General features: G+C 45.8%; 1 protein-coding gene across 2 annotated transcripts in view; it reads right to left on the bottom strand.

Moving 5' to 3' along the window:
- OBSCN (obscurin, cytoskeletal calmodulin and titin-interacting RhoGEF) overlaps nucleotides 1–19639 on the bottom strand; it is a 1961032-nt gene that overhangs the window by 1178950 nt on the left and 762443 nt on the right. For both annotated transcript variants that reach the window (XM_069211034.1, XM_069211033.1), the window contains 3 exons: nucleotides 15027–15293; nucleotides 1522–1788; nucleotides 73–342 (listed from right to left, as the gene is read on the bottom strand). In XM_069211034.1, the coding sequence (XP_069067135.1) occupies nucleotides 73–342; nucleotides 1522–1788; nucleotides 15027–15293 (804 nt within the window). The remainder of the gene's footprint in view (nucleotides 1–72; nucleotides 343–1521; nucleotides 1789–15026; nucleotides 15294–19639) is intronic.

Raw genomic sequence — 19639 nt, 5'->3', positions numbered from 1 at the left:
GTAGAGCACTAGTAGAAGACGTGGAGATTTCAGCAGCAATTAGAATGATGATTTGCTTCCTCCTAAGTATACCTTTGATTAATAATTTAGCTGAAGAAGAGACAGGCCCCGCCTTGAAGGTGACAATGCCTGAGTCGTTAGCACCCAGATCGTTTAAAATCAGGGTATGGACGTTTCCATCTTGAACAGAAATCTGGGTCAAGGGATTGTTCTGCAGAGGAGTCCCGTCAAGCCACCACTGGATAGTCCGCACGCCCTGGCGTGATAGCTTGCAGGTAAACATGGCAGACTCCCCCTCAAAGACATCTGCGTTCTGTAAACCAGATACTATCTCTACAAGTTCTGTATAACAGAGCAAGAAAACAGATGCTGAGATTATACATATAAAGACATTTATCTTCATTGTATAAAATCATTCAAATACAACTTACCACTATTACTGGATAAACCTAAGCTTGATAACGACTCAAGGTAAATAAAAACATAAAACAGACCATATACAAAGGCAGATATAAGCATGACTCAGTTCCATCAAACACTTTATCAAGGGATAACTGATGTGTGCAGTAATCTGCAGCTTAATGGATATTTTGAACATTTTAAAGCCCTATTGTGCCAATTGTCCTGCATGGTACTGTGTGCTGTCCCTAAAGTACAGCACACAACAGACTATCCTCATTATACGTGAACGGTTAAAATTTTGATTCAGGATAATGGGGAAATAAATAGGGCGTTATTGTTACCTTTGTGTCTATGTACCATCTGCTACGCAGTTATAGCTTTTCACAATAAGGCATTGAAGATTTTTCCCGCCAACTAGATTGGTTAATGGGTCAGTGTCATCAGTTATGCAAGGTTTTAAAGTAAAAGGTGTGACCGGTTGGTGTTTCTATTCAATCACAAATTAAAATAGACAAACAGAAATGTCTTCTATTGACGATTCACCAGTCTCACTCCCAAAACGAGTAATTAAGGATTACGACAAAAGTGTGCAATAGTTAACTGTAGTATAAACAGCAGACAGGTTTGGTCAACAACTCCTTGCAGGGGAGCTTGCTACCTGCAAAATTTAGCTCTCCATCGAATTGAGAAAAAAATAATTAATTGTTATAATTTCTTCCCTCGAATTGGAAAAGCTGCAACAAATCTAAATCACTTGATCATGTTGCAGCGTTTGTGCTAATCACACATTTGTAAGAGTGTTAACATAATTAAACATATGTGGGCGAGTGGTCAGCCGTGTACTTAATACATGATTATTAGAGCCTACATTGGTCTACGGCATTAGCTCCACCCACCTGTTATTTTGTTTGCCTTTTAGCTTAGGACGCTTGAATTAGTGTGTTCACACTTTTGATTAACGAGCAAACGACCAGAAGGAGTGTTACTGCAAAGAGGACGTTTTTAGTCAGGTTTCTCACCAAGAAAACTACTTTGACTTTTGCAAACTAATTGATCAGTCCCTCTCTAGTGATACATTAGAAAGCATAGCCATGTTTTTATGAATAAGCCAATTTTTACCTTGGACGTAAACAGAGCTTGTTGTTTGCTGGTCTCCTGTGCTGCAGGTGTAGAGTCCCCCATCTTCCAATTCCAACTCGTGAATGAGAAGCTCAACAACTGTGCCACTCTGCCTCATTTCATACTTATCACTTGGCAGCAGGACCTGCGACCCCTTCCTCCATTCCACCTGAGCGTCAGATTTGGAAATCTCACACAGCAGTTTGGCAGTTCCACCTTCTTCTGCCTCCGTATTCTGCAGTTCTTGTTTGAAGAGCACAGGCAGGGCTGAAAAACATAAACAGGGTTTACTAATCCCACCGTACTCTTTCATCACCCCTTACACCCTGTTTGTTTCCTCTTTTAAACCACATGCTTAGCAGTAAATCAGTAAACAATGGTGGCATGTTCTGCAGCAAATATATTTTAGTTGGGTACTTCTTTACGAAGTGATCCTTCTTTCCAAGCTTGAGAAACTAACTACATATCAATAATAAACGATGACAGCATAACAATGGTAAATCTATTTGTTGCAGACCAAATAAATCCCAAACATCAAAAAAACAAAGTGTGTTTTGGGAGACATATGCCTGTTCCACTTGGCGATGTATGGCCGTGGCTTGTTCAGTTTGTACTTTGCAATATTTTATTCTGTTTCAGCCCTAATAAAGGGACAAGGCCAGCCCTTGAAAGACATGTTGACACAATTTTTTTTCCTGGCAAGTATGTATAAAACAGTTTCTGAATGAATGCCAGTTGAATTCAGCTCTTAAGCATCATCACTTTCACAGTGCCTCTGACTCTTGCTTTTACAATTCTTGCTGTGTAATTTAAGCACTGGGGGGCATATTTATACTTTGTTTGCGCCGCTTTAGCATCATTTGTTTTACGCTAAAACGTCGCAAACTTACCTTCATATTTATATTTTGGCGCTAGACCCAGCTAGCGTCAAAATATTGGAGTTATCGTAATTTTTTAGATGCGTGAACCCACTTTGTGTCAACGAGATGCAAGGTAGGTTTCCCATCTAAAAAATGATGCTAAGCCCTTAGCGCCATATTTATCCCCCCCATGCATAAATGATGCATGTGTGGGAGGCGGACCCAAATAATGATGCTAAGCTTGCTTAATGTCATTATTTAACACCTGGGTCTGACCAGGCATTAAGGTACCTGTGGGCCCATTTCGATGGCCATACACCATGGAATGGGCCCCCAGGTGCCCATCCTAAGCACCACGAACATCAGAGGGACGCCAAAGGATGGGGGACCTCATCCTGGGTAAGTATTACATTTATTTTTTTGTGTGCCATTGGGGGCCCCTTACATGGGCTCCCCTGCATGGTACTGGGTTTAATGGCCATACCCAGGGGACACGGGTCCCCTGGACTTGGCCATTGGGTGGTGGGCATGACTGCTGTCTTTTCTAAGACAGGAGTCATTTTAGGGTGCTACCGCATCAAGATATGACGCTAGGCTGGTTAACGCCATATATATTGGCATTAACCTGCCTAGCATCATTTCTGGCACCCTAACGCCATATTCCCCTACCGCACCCCCTCCCCCTAGATAGCTTCTTTTCTTTTTACGCTAGCCGATCATTAGTGCTGGCTTGTGCTATTCCATAAATATGGTACCCGGCTGGCGCTAAGGAATGACGCAAGCCGGCAGTAAACTTTTTGATGCAAATCTGCGTTTGCTCACTTTTCCGTCATAAAGTATAAATATGGGCCTAGGTGTTTATAGGAAGAAGTGCACCTTGTGATGGTCTCAAACTAAATATTGTCCTAGGTGCTGAAATACATTTTTTCAAGCTTCTGTATTAAGCTAAGCTAATAGATACCACCCAGCCCACTACAGCAGCTCAGCACTAGTTTGCAGCACAGAACATTCTCAGGGCCTGATTTAGGGCATGGGGGCTTTTTGCCAAGGCAATGGCACATCAACCGAAGGCCTAATCCCCAATGGGCCTTTGGTCAAAGGCTTCTGCTGGCAGGTTCAGTGCGCGGTGAAGTGTTTTAAAATGCAACTTCCCCCAACTCTAAAGAGAGTGGGAAAACAACAAGTTTGGCTAATGGGACAGCTGCTTTAATATTCTATTGAAACGATAATGTATCTAAGTATAGTCAGTATGAGTATGCCATGGGCTTTGATGGTGATAAGTGTTATCACTGGTATATTCCAAACTCCAAAGATGTAACCACAGAAACAAAAAGTCCCTGTATCATAATGGTAAATCTGTCACCTCAGCTAAGAATGGGCAAAGCCCAACATTTCGGGCTGAGCAGAACAAATTGTCAGTGACAGTAAAAGAAAGTGGATAAGGAGGTACCAGCAATGCATTCTTGTAGGAAGTTGGCTCTGTATGTGCTATTTCAAAGTAAGGAATAGCATGCACAGAGTCCAAGGGTTCCCCTTAGAGGTAAAATAGTGGTAAAAAGAGATAATACTAATGCTCTATTTTGTGGTAGTGTGGTCGAGCAGTAGGCTTATCCAAGGAGTAGTGTTAAGCATTTGTTGTACATACACATAGACAATAAATGAGGTACACACACTCAGAGACAAATCCAGCCAATAGGTTTTGTATAGAAAAATATCTTTTCTTAGTTTATTTTAAGAACCACAGGTTCAAATTTAACATGTAATATCTTGTTTGAAAGGTATTGCAGGTAAGTACATTAGGAACTTTGAATCATTTCAATTGCATGTATACTTATCAAGTCATTGACAAATAGCTACTTTAAAAGTGGACACAGTGCAATTTTCACAGTTCCTGGGGGAGGTAAGTTTTTGTTAGTTTTACCAGGTAAGTAAGACACTTACAGGGTTCAGTTCTTGGTCCAAGGTAGCCCACTGTTGGGGGTTCAGAGCAACCCCAAAGTCACCACACCAGCAGCTCAGGGCCGGTTAGGTGCAGAGTTCAAAGTGGTGCCCAAAACGCATAGGATAGAATGGAAAGAAGGGGGTGCCCCGGTTCCGGTCTGCTTGCAGGTAAGTACCCGCGTCTTCGGAGGGCAGACCAGGGGGGTTTTGTAGGGCACCGGGGGGGACACAAGCCCACACAGAAATTTCACCCTCAGCAGCACGGGGGCGGCCGGGTGCAGTGTAGAAACAAGCATCGGGTTTGCAATGTTAGTCTATGAGAGATCAAGGGATCTCTTCAGCGTTGCAGGCAGGCAAGGGGGGGCTTCCTCGGGGAAACCTCCACTTGGGCAAGGGAGAGGGACTCCTGGGGGTCACTTCTCCAGTGAAAGTCCGGTCCTTCAGGTCCTGGGGGCTGCGGGTGCAGGGTCTTTTCCAGGCGTCGGGACTTAGGTTTCAGAGAGTCGCGGTCAGGGGAAGCCTCGGGATTCCCTCTGCAGGCGGCGCTGTCGGGGCTCAGGGGGGACAGGTTTTGGTACTCACAGTCGTAGAGTAGTCCGGGGGTCCTCCCTGAGGTGTTGGTTCTCCACCAGCCGAGTCGGGGTCGCCGGGTGCAGTGTTGCAAGTCTCACGCTTCTTGCGGGGAGTTGCAGGGTTCTTTAAAGCTGCTTCTGGAAACAAAGTTGCAGTCTTTTTGGAGCAGGTCCGCTGTCCTCGGGAGTTTCTTGTCTTTTTCGAAGCAGGGCAGTCCTCAGAGGATTCCGAGGTCGCTGGTCCCTTGGAAGGCGTCGCTGGAGCAGAGTTCTTTGGAAGGCAGGAGACAGGCCGGTGAGTTTCTGGAGCCAAGGCAGTTGTTGTCTTCTGGTCTTCCTCTGCAGGGGTTTTCAGCTGGGCAGTCCTTCTTCTTGTTGTTGCAGGAATCTAATTTTCTAGGGTTCAGGGCAGCCCTTAAATACTAAATTTAAGGGCGTGTTTAGGTCTGGGGGGTTAGTAGCCAATGGCTACTAGCCCTGAGGGTGGGTACACCCTCTTTGTGCCTCCTCCCAAGGGGAGGGGGTCACAATCCTAACCCTATTGGGGGAATCCTCCATCTGCAAGATGGAGGATTTCTAAAAGTCAGAGTCACCTCAGCTCAGGACACCTTAGGGGCTGTCCTGACTGGCCAGTGACTCCTCCTTGTTGCTTTCTTTGTTCCCTCCAGCCTTGCCGCCAAAAGTGGGGGCCGTGGCCGGAGGGGGCGGGCAACTCCACTAAGCTGGAGTGCCCTGCTGGGCTGTGACAAAGAGGTGAGCCTTTGAGGCTCACCGCCAGGTGTCACAGCTCCTGCCTGGGGGAGGTGTTAGCATCTCCACCCAGTGCAGGCTTTGTTACTGGCCTCAGAGTGACAAAGGCACTCTCCCCATGGGGCCAGCAACATGTCTCTGGTGTGGCAGGCTGCTGGAACTAGTCAGCCTACACAGACAGTCGGTTAAGTTTCAGGGGGCACCTCTAAGGTGCCCTCTGGGGTGTATTTTGCAATAAAATGTACACTGGCATCAGTGTGCATTTATTGTGCTGAGAAGTTTGATACCAAACTTCCCAGTTTTCAGTGTAGCCATTATGGTGCTGTGGAGTTCGTGTTTGACAGACTCCCAGACCATATACTCTTATGGCTACCCTGCACTTACAATGTCTAAGGTTTTGTTTAGACACTGTAGGGGTACCATGCTCATGCACTGGTACCCTCACCTATGGTATAGTGCACCCTGCCTTAGGGCTGTAAGGCCTGCTAGAGGGGTGTCTTACCTATACTGCATAGGCAGTGAGAGGCTGGCATGGCACCCTGAGGGGAGTGCCATGTCGACTTACTCGTTTTGTCCTCACTAGCACACACAAGCTGGCAAGCAGTGTGTCTGTGCTGAGTGAGAGGTCTCCAGGGTGGCATAAGACATGCTGCAGCCCTTAGAGACCTTCCTTGGCATCAGGGCCCTTGGTACTAGAAGTACCAGTTACAAGGGACTTATCTGGATGCCAGGGTCTGCCAATAGTGGATACAAAAGTACAGGTTAGGGAAAGAACACTGGTGCTGGGGCCTGGTTAGCAGGCCTCAGCACACTTTCAATTGTAAACATAGCATCAGCAAAGGCAAAAAGTCAGGGGGCAACCATGCCAAGGAGGCATTTCCTTACACAACCCCCCCCCCAAACGAAAGAGGATGAGACTAACCTTTCCCAAGAGAGTCTTCATTTTCTAAGTGGAAGAACCTGGAAAGGCCATCTGCATTGGCATGGGCAGTCCCAGGTCTGTGTTCCACTATAAAGTCCATTCCCTGTAGGGAGATGGACCACCTCAACAGTTTAGGATTTTCACCTTTCATTTGCATCAGCCATTTGAGAGGTCTGTGGTCAGTTTGAACTAGGAAGTGAGTCCCAAAGAGGTATGGTCTCAGCTTCTTCAGGGACCAAACCACAGCAAAGGCCTCCCTCTCAATGGCACTCCAACGCTGCTCCCTGGGGAGTAACCTCCTGCTAATGAAAGCAACAGGCTGGTCAAGGCCATCATCATTTGTTTGGGACAAAACTGCCCCTATCCCATGTTCAGAGGCATCTGTCTGCACAATGAACTGCTTAGAATAATCTGGAGCTTTTAGAACTGGTGCTGAGCACATTGCTTGTTTCAGGGTGTCAAAGGCCTGTTGGCATTCCACAGTCCAGTTCACTTTCTTGGGCATTTTCTTGGAGGTGAGTTCAGTGAGGGCTGTCACAATGGATCCATATCCCTTCACAAACCTCCTGTAATACCCAGTCAAGCCAAGGAATGCCCTGACTTGAGTCTGGGTTTTTGGAGCTACCCAGTCCAGAATAGTCTGGATCTTGGGTTGGAGTGGCTGAACTTGGCCTCCACCTACCAGGTGGCCCAAGTAAACCACAGTTCCCTGCCCTATCTGGCATTTGGATGCCTTGATAGAGAGGCCTGCAGATTGCAGAGCCTTCAAAACCTTCTTCAGGTGGACCAGGTGATCCTGCCAGGTGGAGCTAAAGACAGCAATATCATCAAGATAAGCTGTGCTAAAGGACTCCAAGCCAGCAAGGACTTGATTCACCAACCTTTGGAAGGTAGCAGGGGCATTCTTTAAACCAAAGGGCATAACAGTAAACTGATAATGCCCATCAGGTGTGGAGAATGCTGTTTTCTCTTTTGCTCCAGGTGCCATTTTTATTTGCCAGTACCCTGCTGTCAAGTCAAAGGTACTTAAGAATTTGGCAGCACCTAATTTATCTATGAGCTCATCAGCTCTAGGAATTGGATGAGCATCTGTCTTGGTGACAGAATTGAGCCCTCTGTAGTCCACACAAAATCTCATCTCTTTCTTTCCATCTTTGGTGTGAGGTTTGGGGACTAAGACCACTGGGCTAGCCCAGGGGCTGTCAGAGCGCTCAATTACTCCCAATTCCAGCATCTTGTGGACTTCCACCTTAATGCTTTCTTTAACATGGTCAGACTGTCTAAAGATTTTGTTTTTGACAGGCATGCTGTCTCCTGTGTCCACATCATGGGTACACAGGTGTGTCTGACCAGGGGTTAGGGAGAAGAGTTCAGGAAACTGTTGTAGGACTCTCCTACAATCAGCCTGCTGTTGGCCAGAGAGGGTGTCTGAGTAGATCACTCCATCTACTGAGCCATCTTTTGGGTCTGATGACAGAAGATCAGGGAGAGGTTCACTCTCTGCCTCCTGATCCTCATCTGTTACCATCAACAGATTCACATCAGCCCTGTCATGGAAGAGCTTAAGGCGGTTCACATGGATCACCCTCTTGGGGCTCCTGCTTGTGCCCAGGTCCACCAGGTAGGTGACCTGACTCTTCCTTTCTAGCACTGGGTAAGGGCCACTCCATTTGTCCTGGAGTGCCCTGGGAGCCACAGGCTCCAGAACCCAGACTTTCTGCCCTGGTTGGAACTCAACCAGTGCAGCCTTTTGGTCATACCAAAACTTCTGGAGCTGTTGGCTGGCCTCAAGGTTTTTGGTTGCCTTTTCCATGTACTCTGCCATTCTAGAGCGAAGGCCAAGTACTTAGTCCACTATGTCTTGTTTAGGCTCATGAAGAGGTCTCTCCCAGCCTTCTTTAACAAGAGCAAGTGGTCCCCTTACAGGATGACCAAACAGAAGTTCAAAGGGTGAGAATCCTACTCCCTTCTGTGGCACCTCTCTGTAAGCAAAAAGCAGACATGGCAAGAGGACATCCCATCTCCTTTTGAGTTTTTCTGGGAGCCCCATGATCATGCCTTTTAATGTCTTGTTGAATCTCTCAACTAAGCCATTAGTTTGTGGATGGTATGGTGTAGTGAATTTGTAAGTCACTCCACACTCATTCCACATGTGTTTTAGGTATGCTGACATGAAGTTGGTACCTCTATCAGACACCACCTCCTTAGGGAAACCCACTCTGGTAAAGATACCAATGAGGGCCTTGGCTACTGCAGGGGCAGTAGTCGACCTAAGGGAAATAGCTTCAGGATACCTAGTAGCATGATCCACTACTACTAGGATGTACATATTTCCTGAGGCTGTGGGAGGTTCCAGTGGACCAACTATGTCCACACCCACTCTTTCAAAGGGGACCCCCACCACTGGAAGTGGAATGAGGGGGGCCTTTGGGTGCCCACCTGTCTTACCACTGGATTGACAGGTGGGGCAGGAGAGGCAAAACTCCTTAACCTTCTGGGACATATTGGGCCAGTAGAAGTGGTTGACTAACCTCTCCCACGTCTTGGTTTGTCCCAAATGCCCAGCAAGGGGAATATCATGGGCTAAGGTCAGAATAAACTCTCTGAACGACTGAGGCACTACCACTCTCCTAGTGGCACCAGGTTTGGGGTCTCTGGCCTCAGTGTACAGGAGTCCATCTTCCCAATAGACCCTATGTGTTCCATTTTTCTTGCCCTTGGACTCTTCAGCAGCTTGCTGCCTAAGGCCTTCAAGAGAGGGACAGGTTTCTTGTCCCTTACACAGCTCCTCCCTTGAGGGTCCCCCTGGGCCTAAGAGCTCAACCTGATAAGGTTCAAGTTCCAAAGGCTCAGTTCCCTCAGAGGGCAGAACTTCTTCCTGAGAAGAGAGGTTCTCTTTTTCTGACTGTGTTGCAGTTGGTTTCCCAACTGACTTTCCTTTTCTCTTGGTAGGCTGGGCCATTTTTCCAGACTCCAGCTCTACTTTTTCACCCTGTGCCTTGCATTGTGCTCTTGTTTTTACACACACCAGTTCAGGGATACCCAGCATGGCTGCATGGGTTTTTAGTTCTACCTCAGCCCATGCTGAGGACTCCAGGTCATTTCCAAGCAGACAGTCTACTGGGATGTTTGAGGAGACCACCACCTGTTTCAGGCCATTGACCCCTCCCCATTCTAAAGTTACCATTGCCATGGGATGTGCTTTAGTTTGATTGTCAGCATTGGTGACTGTATAAGTTTTTCCAGTCAGGTATTGGCCAGGGGAAACCAGTTTATCTGTCACCATGGTGACACTGGCACCTGTATCCCTCAGGCCCTCTACACTTGTCCCATTAATAAAGAGCTGCTGCCTGTATTTTTGCATGTTAGGCGGCCAGGCAGCTAGTGTGGCTAAATCCACCCCACCCTCAGAGACTAGAGTAGCTTCAGTGTGGACCCTGATTTGCTCTGGGCACACTGTTGATCCCACTTGGAGACTAGCCATTCCAGTGTTACCTGGATTGGAGTTTGGAGTGGAACTTTTCTTGGGACAGGCCTTGTCTCCAGTTTGGTGTCCAGACTGACTACAGTTTCGACACCAGGCCTTTTTGGGATCAAAGTTTTTACCCTTGTACCCAGGATTGTTTTGTGAAGAGGCTCTGGGCCCACCCTCCTGTGCAGGTTTTTGGGGGCCTGTAGAAGACTCTTTACTATTTTTAGTTTTGGCTGTCTCACCACCTTTCCCCTGGGGAGGTTTTGTGACCCCTTTCTTTTGGTCACCCCCTGTGGAAGTTTTGGACACCCTAGTCTTGACCCAATGGTCCGCCTTCTTTCCCAATTCTTGGGGAGAAATTGGTCCTAGGTCTACCAGATGCTGATGCAGTTTATCATTGAAACAATTACTTAACAGGCGTTCTTTCACAAATAAATTGTACAGCCCATCATAATTACTTACACCACTGCCTTGAATCCAACCATCTAGTGTTTTTACTGAGTAGTCTACAAAGTCAACCCAGGTCTGGCTCGAGGATTTTTGAGCCCCCCTGAATCTAATCCTATACTCCTCAGTGGAGAATCCAAAGCCCTCAATCAGGGTACCCTTCATGAGGTCATAAGATTCTGCATCTTTTCCAGAGAGTGTGAGGAGTCTATCCCTACACTTTCCTGTGAACATTTCCCAAAGGAGAGCACCCCAGTGAGATTTGTTCACTTTTCTGGTTACACAAGCCCTCTCAAAAGCTGTGAACCATTTGGTGATGTCATCACCATCTTCATATTTAGTTACAATCCCTTTAGGGATTTTCAACATGTCAGGAGAATCTCTGACCCTATTTATGTTGCTGCCTCCATTGATGGGTCCTAGGCCCATCTCTTGTCTTTCCCTCTCTATGGCTAGGATCTGTCTTTCCAAAGCCAATCTTTTGGCCATCCTGGCTAACTGGATGTCCTCTTCACTGGGGTTATCCTCAGTGATTTCAGAGTTGCTGGTCCCTCCTGTGAGGGAGCCAGTATCTCTGACTAGTATTTTTGGAGTCAGGGCTTGAGAGGCCCTGTCCTCCCTAGATAGGACTGGTAGGGGGGAATCTTCCTCCAATTCACTATCCTCTTCCTCTGAGTTGCCACCCTCAGAGGGGTTGGCCTTTTCAAACTCTGCCAAAAGCTCCTGGAGCTGTATTTTGGTAGGTTTGGGGCCTATGGTTATTTTCTTTAGTTTACAGAGTGACCTTAGCTCTCTCATCTGTAGATGGAGGTAAGGTGTGGTGTCGAGTTCCACCACAGCCACATCTGTGCTAGACATTTTGCTTCTAAAAGTTGGAATACTTTTTAAGAATCTAAAACTGGTTCTAGAATCTAATTCAAACTTTTACAAACTTTTAAACTCTAAAAGAAATGCTAAACAGGATCTAACACAAGGCCCTAGCAGGTCTTTTAAGAATTTAGAAAACTTTTCAAATTGCAAAAATCAATTTCTAATGACAATTTTGGAATTTGTCGTGTGATCAGGTATTGGCTGAGTAGTCCAGCAAATGCAAAGTCTTGTACCCCACCGCTGATCCACCAATGTAGGAAGTTGGCTCTGTATGTGCTATTTCAAAGTAAGGAATAGCATGCACAGAGTCCAAGGGTTCCCCTTAGAGGTAAAATAGTGGTAAAAAGAGATAATACTAATGCTCTATTTTGTGGTAGTGTGGTCGAGCAGTAGGCTTATCCAAGGAGTAGTGTTAAGCATTTGTTGTACATACACATAGACAATAAATGAGGTACACACACTCAGAGACAAATCCAGCCAATAGGTTTTGTATAGAAAAATATCTTTTCTTAGTTTATTTTAAGAACCACAGGTTCAAATTTAACATGTAATATCTTGTTTGAAAGGTATTGCAGGTAAGTACATTAGGAACTTTGAATCATTTCAATTGCATGTATACTTATCAAGTTATTGACAAATAGCTACTTTAAAAGTGGACACAGTGCAATTTTCACAGTTCCTGGGGGAGGTAAGTTTTTGTTAGTTTTACCAGGTAAGTAAGACACTTACAGGGTTCAGTTCTTGGTCCAAGGTAGCCCACTGTTGGGGGTTCAGAGCAACCCCAAAGTCACCACACCAGCAGCTCAGGGCCGGTCAGGTGCAGAGTTCAAAGTGGTGCCCAAAACGCATAGGCTAGAATGGAGAGAAGGGGGTGCCCCGGTTCCGGTCTGCTTGCAGGTAAGTACACGCGTCTTCGGAGGGCAGACCAGGGGGGTTTTGTAGGGCACCGGGGGACACACAAGCCCACACAGAAATTTCACCCTCAGCAGCGCGGGGGCGGCCGGGTGCAGTGTAGAAACAAGCGTCGGGTTTGCAATGTTAGTCTATGAGAGATCAAGGGATCTCTTCAGCGTTGCAGGCAGGCAAGTGGGGGCTTCCTCGGGGAAACCTCCACTTGGGCAAGGGAGAGGGACTCCTGGGGGTCACTTCTCCAGTGAAAGTCCGGTCCTTCAGGTCCTGGGGGCTGCGGGTGCAGGGTCTTTTCCAGGCGTCGGGACTTAGGTTTCAGAGAGTCGCGGTCAGGGGAAGCCTCGGGATTCCCTCTGCAGGCGGCGCTGTCGGGGCTCAGGGGGGACAGGTTTTGGTACTCACAGTCGTAGAGTAGTCCGGGGGTCCTCCCTGAGGTGTTGGTTCTCCACCAGCCGAGTCGGGGTCGCCGGGTGCAGTGTTGCAAGTCTCACGCTTCTTGCGGGGAGTTGCAGGGTTCTTTAAAGCTGCTTCTGGAAACAAAGTTGCAGTCTTTTTGGAGCAGGTCCGCTGTCCTCTGGAGTTTCTTGTCTTTTTCGAAGCAGGGCAGTCCTCAGAGGATTCCGAGGTCGCTGGTCCCTTGGAAGGCGTCGCTGGAGCAGAGTTCTTTGGAAGGCAGGAGACAGGCCGGTGAGTTTCTGGAGCCAAGGCAGTTGTTGTCTTCTGGTCTTCCTCTGCAGGGGTTTTCAGCTGGGCAGTCCTTCTTCTTGTTGTTGCAGGAATCTAATTTTCTAGGGTTCAGGGCAGCCCTTAAATACTAAATTTAAGGGCGTGTTTAGGTCTGGGGGTTAGTAGCCAATGGCTACTAGCCCTGAGGGTGGGTACACCCTCTTTGTGCCTCCTCCCAAGGGGAGGGGGTCACAATCCTAACCCTATTGGGGGAATCCTCCATCTGCAAGATGGAGGATTTCTAAAAGTCAGAGTCACCTCAGCTCAGGACACCTTAGGGGCTGTCCTGACTGGCCAGTGACTCCTCCTTGTTGCTTTCTTTGTTCCCTCCAGCCTTGCCGCCAAAAGTGGGGGCCGTGGCCGGAGGGGGCGGGCAACTCCACTAAGCTGGAGTGCCCTGCTGGGCTGTGACAAAGGGGTGAGCCTTTGAGGCTCACCGCCAGGTGTCACAGCTCCTGCCTGGGGGAGGTGTTAGCATCTCCACCCAGTGCAGGCTTTGTTACTGGCCTCAGAGTGACAAAGGCACTCTCCCCATGGGGCCAGCAACATGTCTCTGGTGTGGCAGGCTGCTGGAACTAGTCAGCCTACACAGACAGTCGGTTAAGTTTCAGGGGGCACCTCTAAGGTGCCCTCTGGGGTGTATTTTGCAATAAAATGTACACTGGCATCAGTGTGCATTTATTGTGCTGAGAAGTTTGATACCAAACTTCCCAGTTTTCAGTGTAGCCATTATGGTGCTGTGGAGTTCGTGTTTGACAGACTCCCAGACCATATACTCTTATGGCTACCCTGCACTTACAATGTCTAAGGTTTTGTTTAGACACTGTAGGGGTACCATGCTCATGCACTGGTACCCTCACCTATGGTATAGTGCACCCTGCCTTAGGGCTGTAAGGCCTGCTAGAGGGGTGTCTTACCTATACTGCATAGGCAGTGAGAGGCTGGCATGGCACCCTGAGGGGAGTGCCATGTCGACTTACTCGTTTTGTCCTCACTAGCACACACAAGCTGGCAAGCAGTGTGTCTGTGCTGAGTGAGAGGTCTCCAGGGTGGCATAAGACATGCTGCAGCCCTTAGAGACCTTCCTTGGCATCAGGGCCCTTGGTACTAGAAGTACCAGTTACAAGGGACTTATCTGGATGCCAGGGTCTGCCAATAGTGGATACAAAAGTACAGGTTAGGGAAAGAACACTGGTGCTGGGGCCTGGTTAGCAGGCCTCAGCACACTTTCAATTGTAAACATAGCATCAGCAAAGGCAAAAAGTCAGGGGGCAACCATGCCAAGGAGGCATTTCCTTACAATTCTCTTAGCCATCAGCCGTGAGTTTCTGGATGCCTTTGAGTACACATGCTAAAATACAGCTGTTATTGAGGAAAGGTGTAAAACATGATAACTGCAAATCAAGGAGATGGCAAACTACTTTTCATTTTTTTAACTGAATGATTCTACCTTCATAATTATTCTTGCCAAGGCTGGTAAACTGGCCTCAAGCTTTAATTTAAGATGATTGTATGGACTGGGGTTGTTTTTAACTGAAGTAGTCTGTGGTTCGAAGATGTTAGAAGCTCATTCCTGAAATATCTTCTCCAACATGTCTCACAGAGGGCTTGAAGAAGATCAGTCTGTTTTAAAAAGACAACCTTGGGTAGGAGCTGCACTTTTTATCAAAAGCCTGACATTTGTAGACGTGTGTTCCACTTCAAGAACTTCTGAAAAATACAGTGATTGAAACAGAGGAGAACAAAAGAGCCTGAAGCATAAGGCGTGGAAAGGTTATGTGTTGTGAAATAGTGTCGAAATTCACAACATGTATTCCCCCTTCTCAAAGCAGCAGTGATTTCATTGATTTTTACATCTGTCTCTTCAAGTAGGAGATGAAGAAAATCGCTTAACATGTGGAATACTGAGCTTCCGAAATGTTATTATATCTAATGCAGCTTTAGAAAGTATAATAAAATCAGCAGACAAAACTAGATCACAATTGAAATGTAATGTACGCAAGCCAACATTTGCATTTATATTAAAGAATGTTTACCTTTTACTTTCACAGCAGATGTTGTTTGCTGGTCCCCAGAATCACATGTGTATTCTCCAGCATCTTGCAGCGTTGCATTATAGATGGTCAGCTCGACAACAGTGCCATCCTGTTTCAAAGCATGCTTGTTACTTGGCTGAAGGACAACGTCTCCCTTCCTCCACTCCACTGGAGCGTTGGCTTTAGTCAGCTCACAGGTAAGCGTAATTGTAACTCCTTCTACAACTTCTTCGTTACGTAGCCATCGCTTGAATAGCACAGGTGGAGCTAAAAATACAAAACAGCACACATGAGTGAGGTTATTGTACATCAGAATGGAGCAATGGGTGCCACAACATCCTATTCAAGTTCCGTACAGAAATTAAATGAGTAATTTTTATGGTGGCGAGAACTTGTGGGGTAGTAAATGTTTGCAAAGCGTTTTCTTTATTTTGACTTGCATCATTAAATCTTTTTAACATGCTGCCTAAAATTTATATTTTCAAAAGGTAAATGTGTATGCTCCTCACATTTTCTTCTGAAAATTAACAGAATCAGAATTCAAATAAATGGAAAACTGACTGCATAAAAATCTGATGTGTATAAACCAAATTTTTTTATATTTAAAAAGAAAATGCCAATTCATTAAAAAAAAATCCACAGCATTCTCGAAAATGTAAATGGGAAATGTTGAAAATCTCTACCTTATTCAACGGCGGTATTCACTGATGGAGCAAGTGTCAAAGTGACAAAAATTGAATAATACGTGATCTTTCTGGTTGTAAACTTCGAGGGTGAAATCACTTATTTCGTATACTGAGAAACAAAATGTGACTATTGACCAGAATACACAGATTTTTTGGAGTGGCGGCATGCTTACAATATAACACCCACCAGGACCGAATTCTGAACTCCCTTTCAAAACATTGGGGTCATACACTAAATATCCCAGACTCTGTTGAGGCATAAAGACATTGAGGGCAGCCATTTCAAAATCTGCATTGAGGCAGAACAGTCTCTGTGCAGGCTAGCTTTGCAGGCCTGCAATAGTTGGCAAAGAAGTCAGAGTTGAAAGGGTGTGGTAGGAGGTTCTCTAAAGATGGCCTGCCACCAGCAGGAGCATGCCCTCCTTCATAAGCCAGCTGCAGAGGTAAAGGGATACATGTACACCCGCTCCAACAAAGCTGTGCTGCAACCACCAACATGACTTTTGTGAAAACAGGAAGTGCTATCATAATGTCAAACAGCATGACCCATAACTGGTAGTAAGTAGAACCCATTACAAATAGCAGGAACTCTTTGTGAGTCTACAAGACTGGTATGTGAAAGTCTGCATGCTGCAGATCAGGTAACACCACCCAGTTTCTGAACTCCAGGGCACACAGGACATGCTGAATTTCTCCTTGTAAAGAAAGAACCTCAGGACATGAAGGTCTCGAATTGGACACAGACAAATAACAGGATTGATACCCTTGGACCACTGCACAATGCAGAATGAGCTATATCTGCCCTTTTTTCAGAAGGACTAGAAACTCCTGATGGACAATACAGGCATGTTCTGACAAAGATGTGGAGGGGAGAGGAAAAATGAGGTGGGGGACAGTTCCTAAAATGGGAGGGTGAATTGATGCTTGATGATCTAAGGGCCTCAACTCTCCAAGTAGATGGATTGCCAGCATACTAAAAAAGAAAATGAGGCCTGACTGGCAGGTAGATGTTCATATTCAGAAGTTCTAGTTATCTGTTAGGACCTGCACCAGCCTCACTTTTATGGCCTGCAGGAAGGCTTTTGTTGGACCTGGCTGTCTCTGCAGGCAGGGTCACCCCTAACCATTTTGCCTTTTACCCTCCACATTTTTTTTAATTCATTTTTGCTGGCCCTAGGACTATGTGCACTTTACCACTGCTAGCCAATGCTTAAGTGCTTATGATATTACTTTAAAACATTGGTAAATTGGCTTATAACCAAATGGCACATTTAATTGACATATAGGTCCTGTATAGAGTAGTAAACCAAATACACAGAGCCTGTACAGTAAATGTACCAGTGGGACTGCAGCACTTATTGTGCCTCCCACTTAAGTTGAACTTTAAAACATGTCCCTGGTCTGCCACTGCAACCTGAATGCAGTTTTAAACTACCATCTCAACCTGGTATTAAAAAAACATGCTAAAACGTATACTACCCTTTTATTACAGATGCCACCCTGAAGGTAGACTCTAGGTAGCCTATAGGAAAGGGTGTACTGTAATTGAAAGGTTGGACATACACCTTTTAGTTTTGCATGTCCTAGAAGTGATAAGTTCCTAAATTCATGTTTCACTACTATGAGGTGTACCCCTCCCGTAGGATAATTTTGGGAATTCCTCATTACATTTAATAACCTGTAATTTCCAATTAGGAGCAGGTAGCAATATAATATTTGATATCTTTGTGTTGGAAAATGGCCCTCCCTGAAAAGTCACCCCAAACTTTTTAACTTCCTCCTCCTCTTTTTCTGATTTCATTTTTGCAGGCTTTAGGACTTTACCACTGCTAACCAGTGCTTAAGTGCATATGCACTCTCCCTAAAACATGGTAACATTGACTCATACCCAATTGGCATATTTAATTTTAGCTATAAGTCTTTAGTAAAGTGCACTATATGTTCCCAGGGCTGTAACTTAAATGCTACCAGTGGGCCTGCCACACTGATTGTGCCACATAAGTAGCCCCTTTACCATGTCTCAGGCCTGCCATTTCAAGGCCTGTGTGTGCAGTTTCACTGCCAATTCAACTTTGTATTTAAAACTATTTGTCAAGCCTTAACCTCCCCTTTTATTATATATGTCACACCTAAGGTAGGCCTGAGGTGGCCCATAGAGCAGGGTGCTATGTAAGGAAAAGGCAGGACATGTACTTGTAAGTTTAATATGTCCTGGTAGTGAAAAACTCCCAAAGTCGTTTTTCACTACGGTGAAGCCTGCTTCTCTCATAGGTCAGCATTGGAAATTCCCTTATATACTTTTAAGTGGTAATTTCTGACCTGAAAGGAGTGGCATTGTCATGTATGGTATGGTCGGAATGGTAGTGATAAATCCAGCTTACTGGTGATAGTTGAATTTAACATGACTATTTTAAAAATGCCACTTTTAGAAAGTAGTCATTTCTCTGCACTTATTGATCTCTGTGCCTTCCAGCCTCTCTCCAGTTCATGTGTTGTATGTGCTGGTTCACAGCTCCTCTTGTACATTACACCCAGACAGCCATAAACACAGGACACTCAGCTGCATCTGCATTCATCTGAATACTGATGTGTCTTCCAGGGCTGGAAGGGTGGAGGGGCCCTCACTTACACTTCAAAGGGTATTGGCAGGAAGGGAGGGGGGAGAAGCCCTCACTTACACTTCAAAGGGTATTGGCTTGACCCCACACAAAGGACTAATAATTCCCCACAGATCTGGCAGACAGGGCTGGGTTGAGAGGGAAACTGGTGCACTTCAGAATCACTCTTTGAAGTCTCCTACATTTCAAAGGCACATTTGGGTATATATACTGGATCTGTGACTCCCTAAAATAAGACACTTATGGACCTACAACCAATGCATTGTCTCAACTGCGAGGAACAAATCGACATATCACCTCCACAAGGAAATAAGGAACCAACGCATCCCTTTGCTTTTCCGGTACCTCACCTCTCCTGTGGCCCGCATCATCTTTGTTTTTGAAGCATCCCTGGAACTTTGTGCTAAAGAGATACATCCATTGATTGCTATGAAGTTACACTTACTTATACCTCTAAAAAGTTATATATTGACCCGTATGTATTGGACCTTTGTCATTTTGGTCTTGTTTTATTCAGATAAATATTACCTATTTTTTCTAAACCATTGTGGAGTACTTTTTGTGGTATTTTCACTGTGTTACTGTATGAGTTATTGCACAAATACTTTACGCATTACCTTCTAAGTTCTTTTAAGTTCAGCCTGCCTGCTCTTTGCCAAGCTATCGGAGGGTGAGCACAGGATAATTAAGGTTGTTTTGTGACTTACCCTGACTAGGATTGTGGTCCCAACTTGGACAGGGTGCATACCTCTGCCAACTAGAGACCTAAAGTCTAACATTTTGGATTTGTGGTAAAAAACCCTATTTATTGGTAAAGTTGGTTTTTGATCATAATTCTAAAAATTTCACTTTTATAAAGTTCCTCTCTATTAGTCACAAAATAGAGGGATTATGTGTGCCTCAATGGGCCATCTGCTGGCAGGATGGGGGTGTGGAACTGAGCATAGCCTTACTTACAAATGGAAAGCCTTGACCGTACATTTTTACTGCAGCCAGCTAGGAGCCAGGGCAGGGTAGTCAGGAAATTCAATGCACTTCAAATCTACTGTCTAGAAGCTTCTCCCATCTTCCAAAGGGAGGGCAGTGAGTGTATAACAACCAATCAGCTTGCATAAGCAAGATCTGTTGGCTTTGGCATTGAGTTTTGCTACTATACAGCTGTGCCAATAATTTGTGGTGTGATGTGTCGTTGAGTGTGGAGAAGAGTACCACAGAGTCGATTTGCTCGAGTAGAGTGTCTTCGAGTGAAGTAGGAGGAGTAGCGTAGAGTGGAGTACAGTTGAGTGCTTCAGTGGCAGAGAATGTTGTA

Source organism: Pleurodeles waltl, chromosome 10, assembly GCF_031143425.1.
Source record: "Pleurodeles waltl isolate 20211129_DDA chromosome 10, aPleWal1.hap1.20221129, whole genome shotgun sequence".
NCBI classification, from domain to species: domain Eukaryota; kingdom Metazoa; phylum Chordata; class Amphibia; order Caudata; family Salamandridae; genus Pleurodeles; species Pleurodeles waltl.
This window is presented reverse-complemented; position numbering and strand designations above follow the sequence as displayed.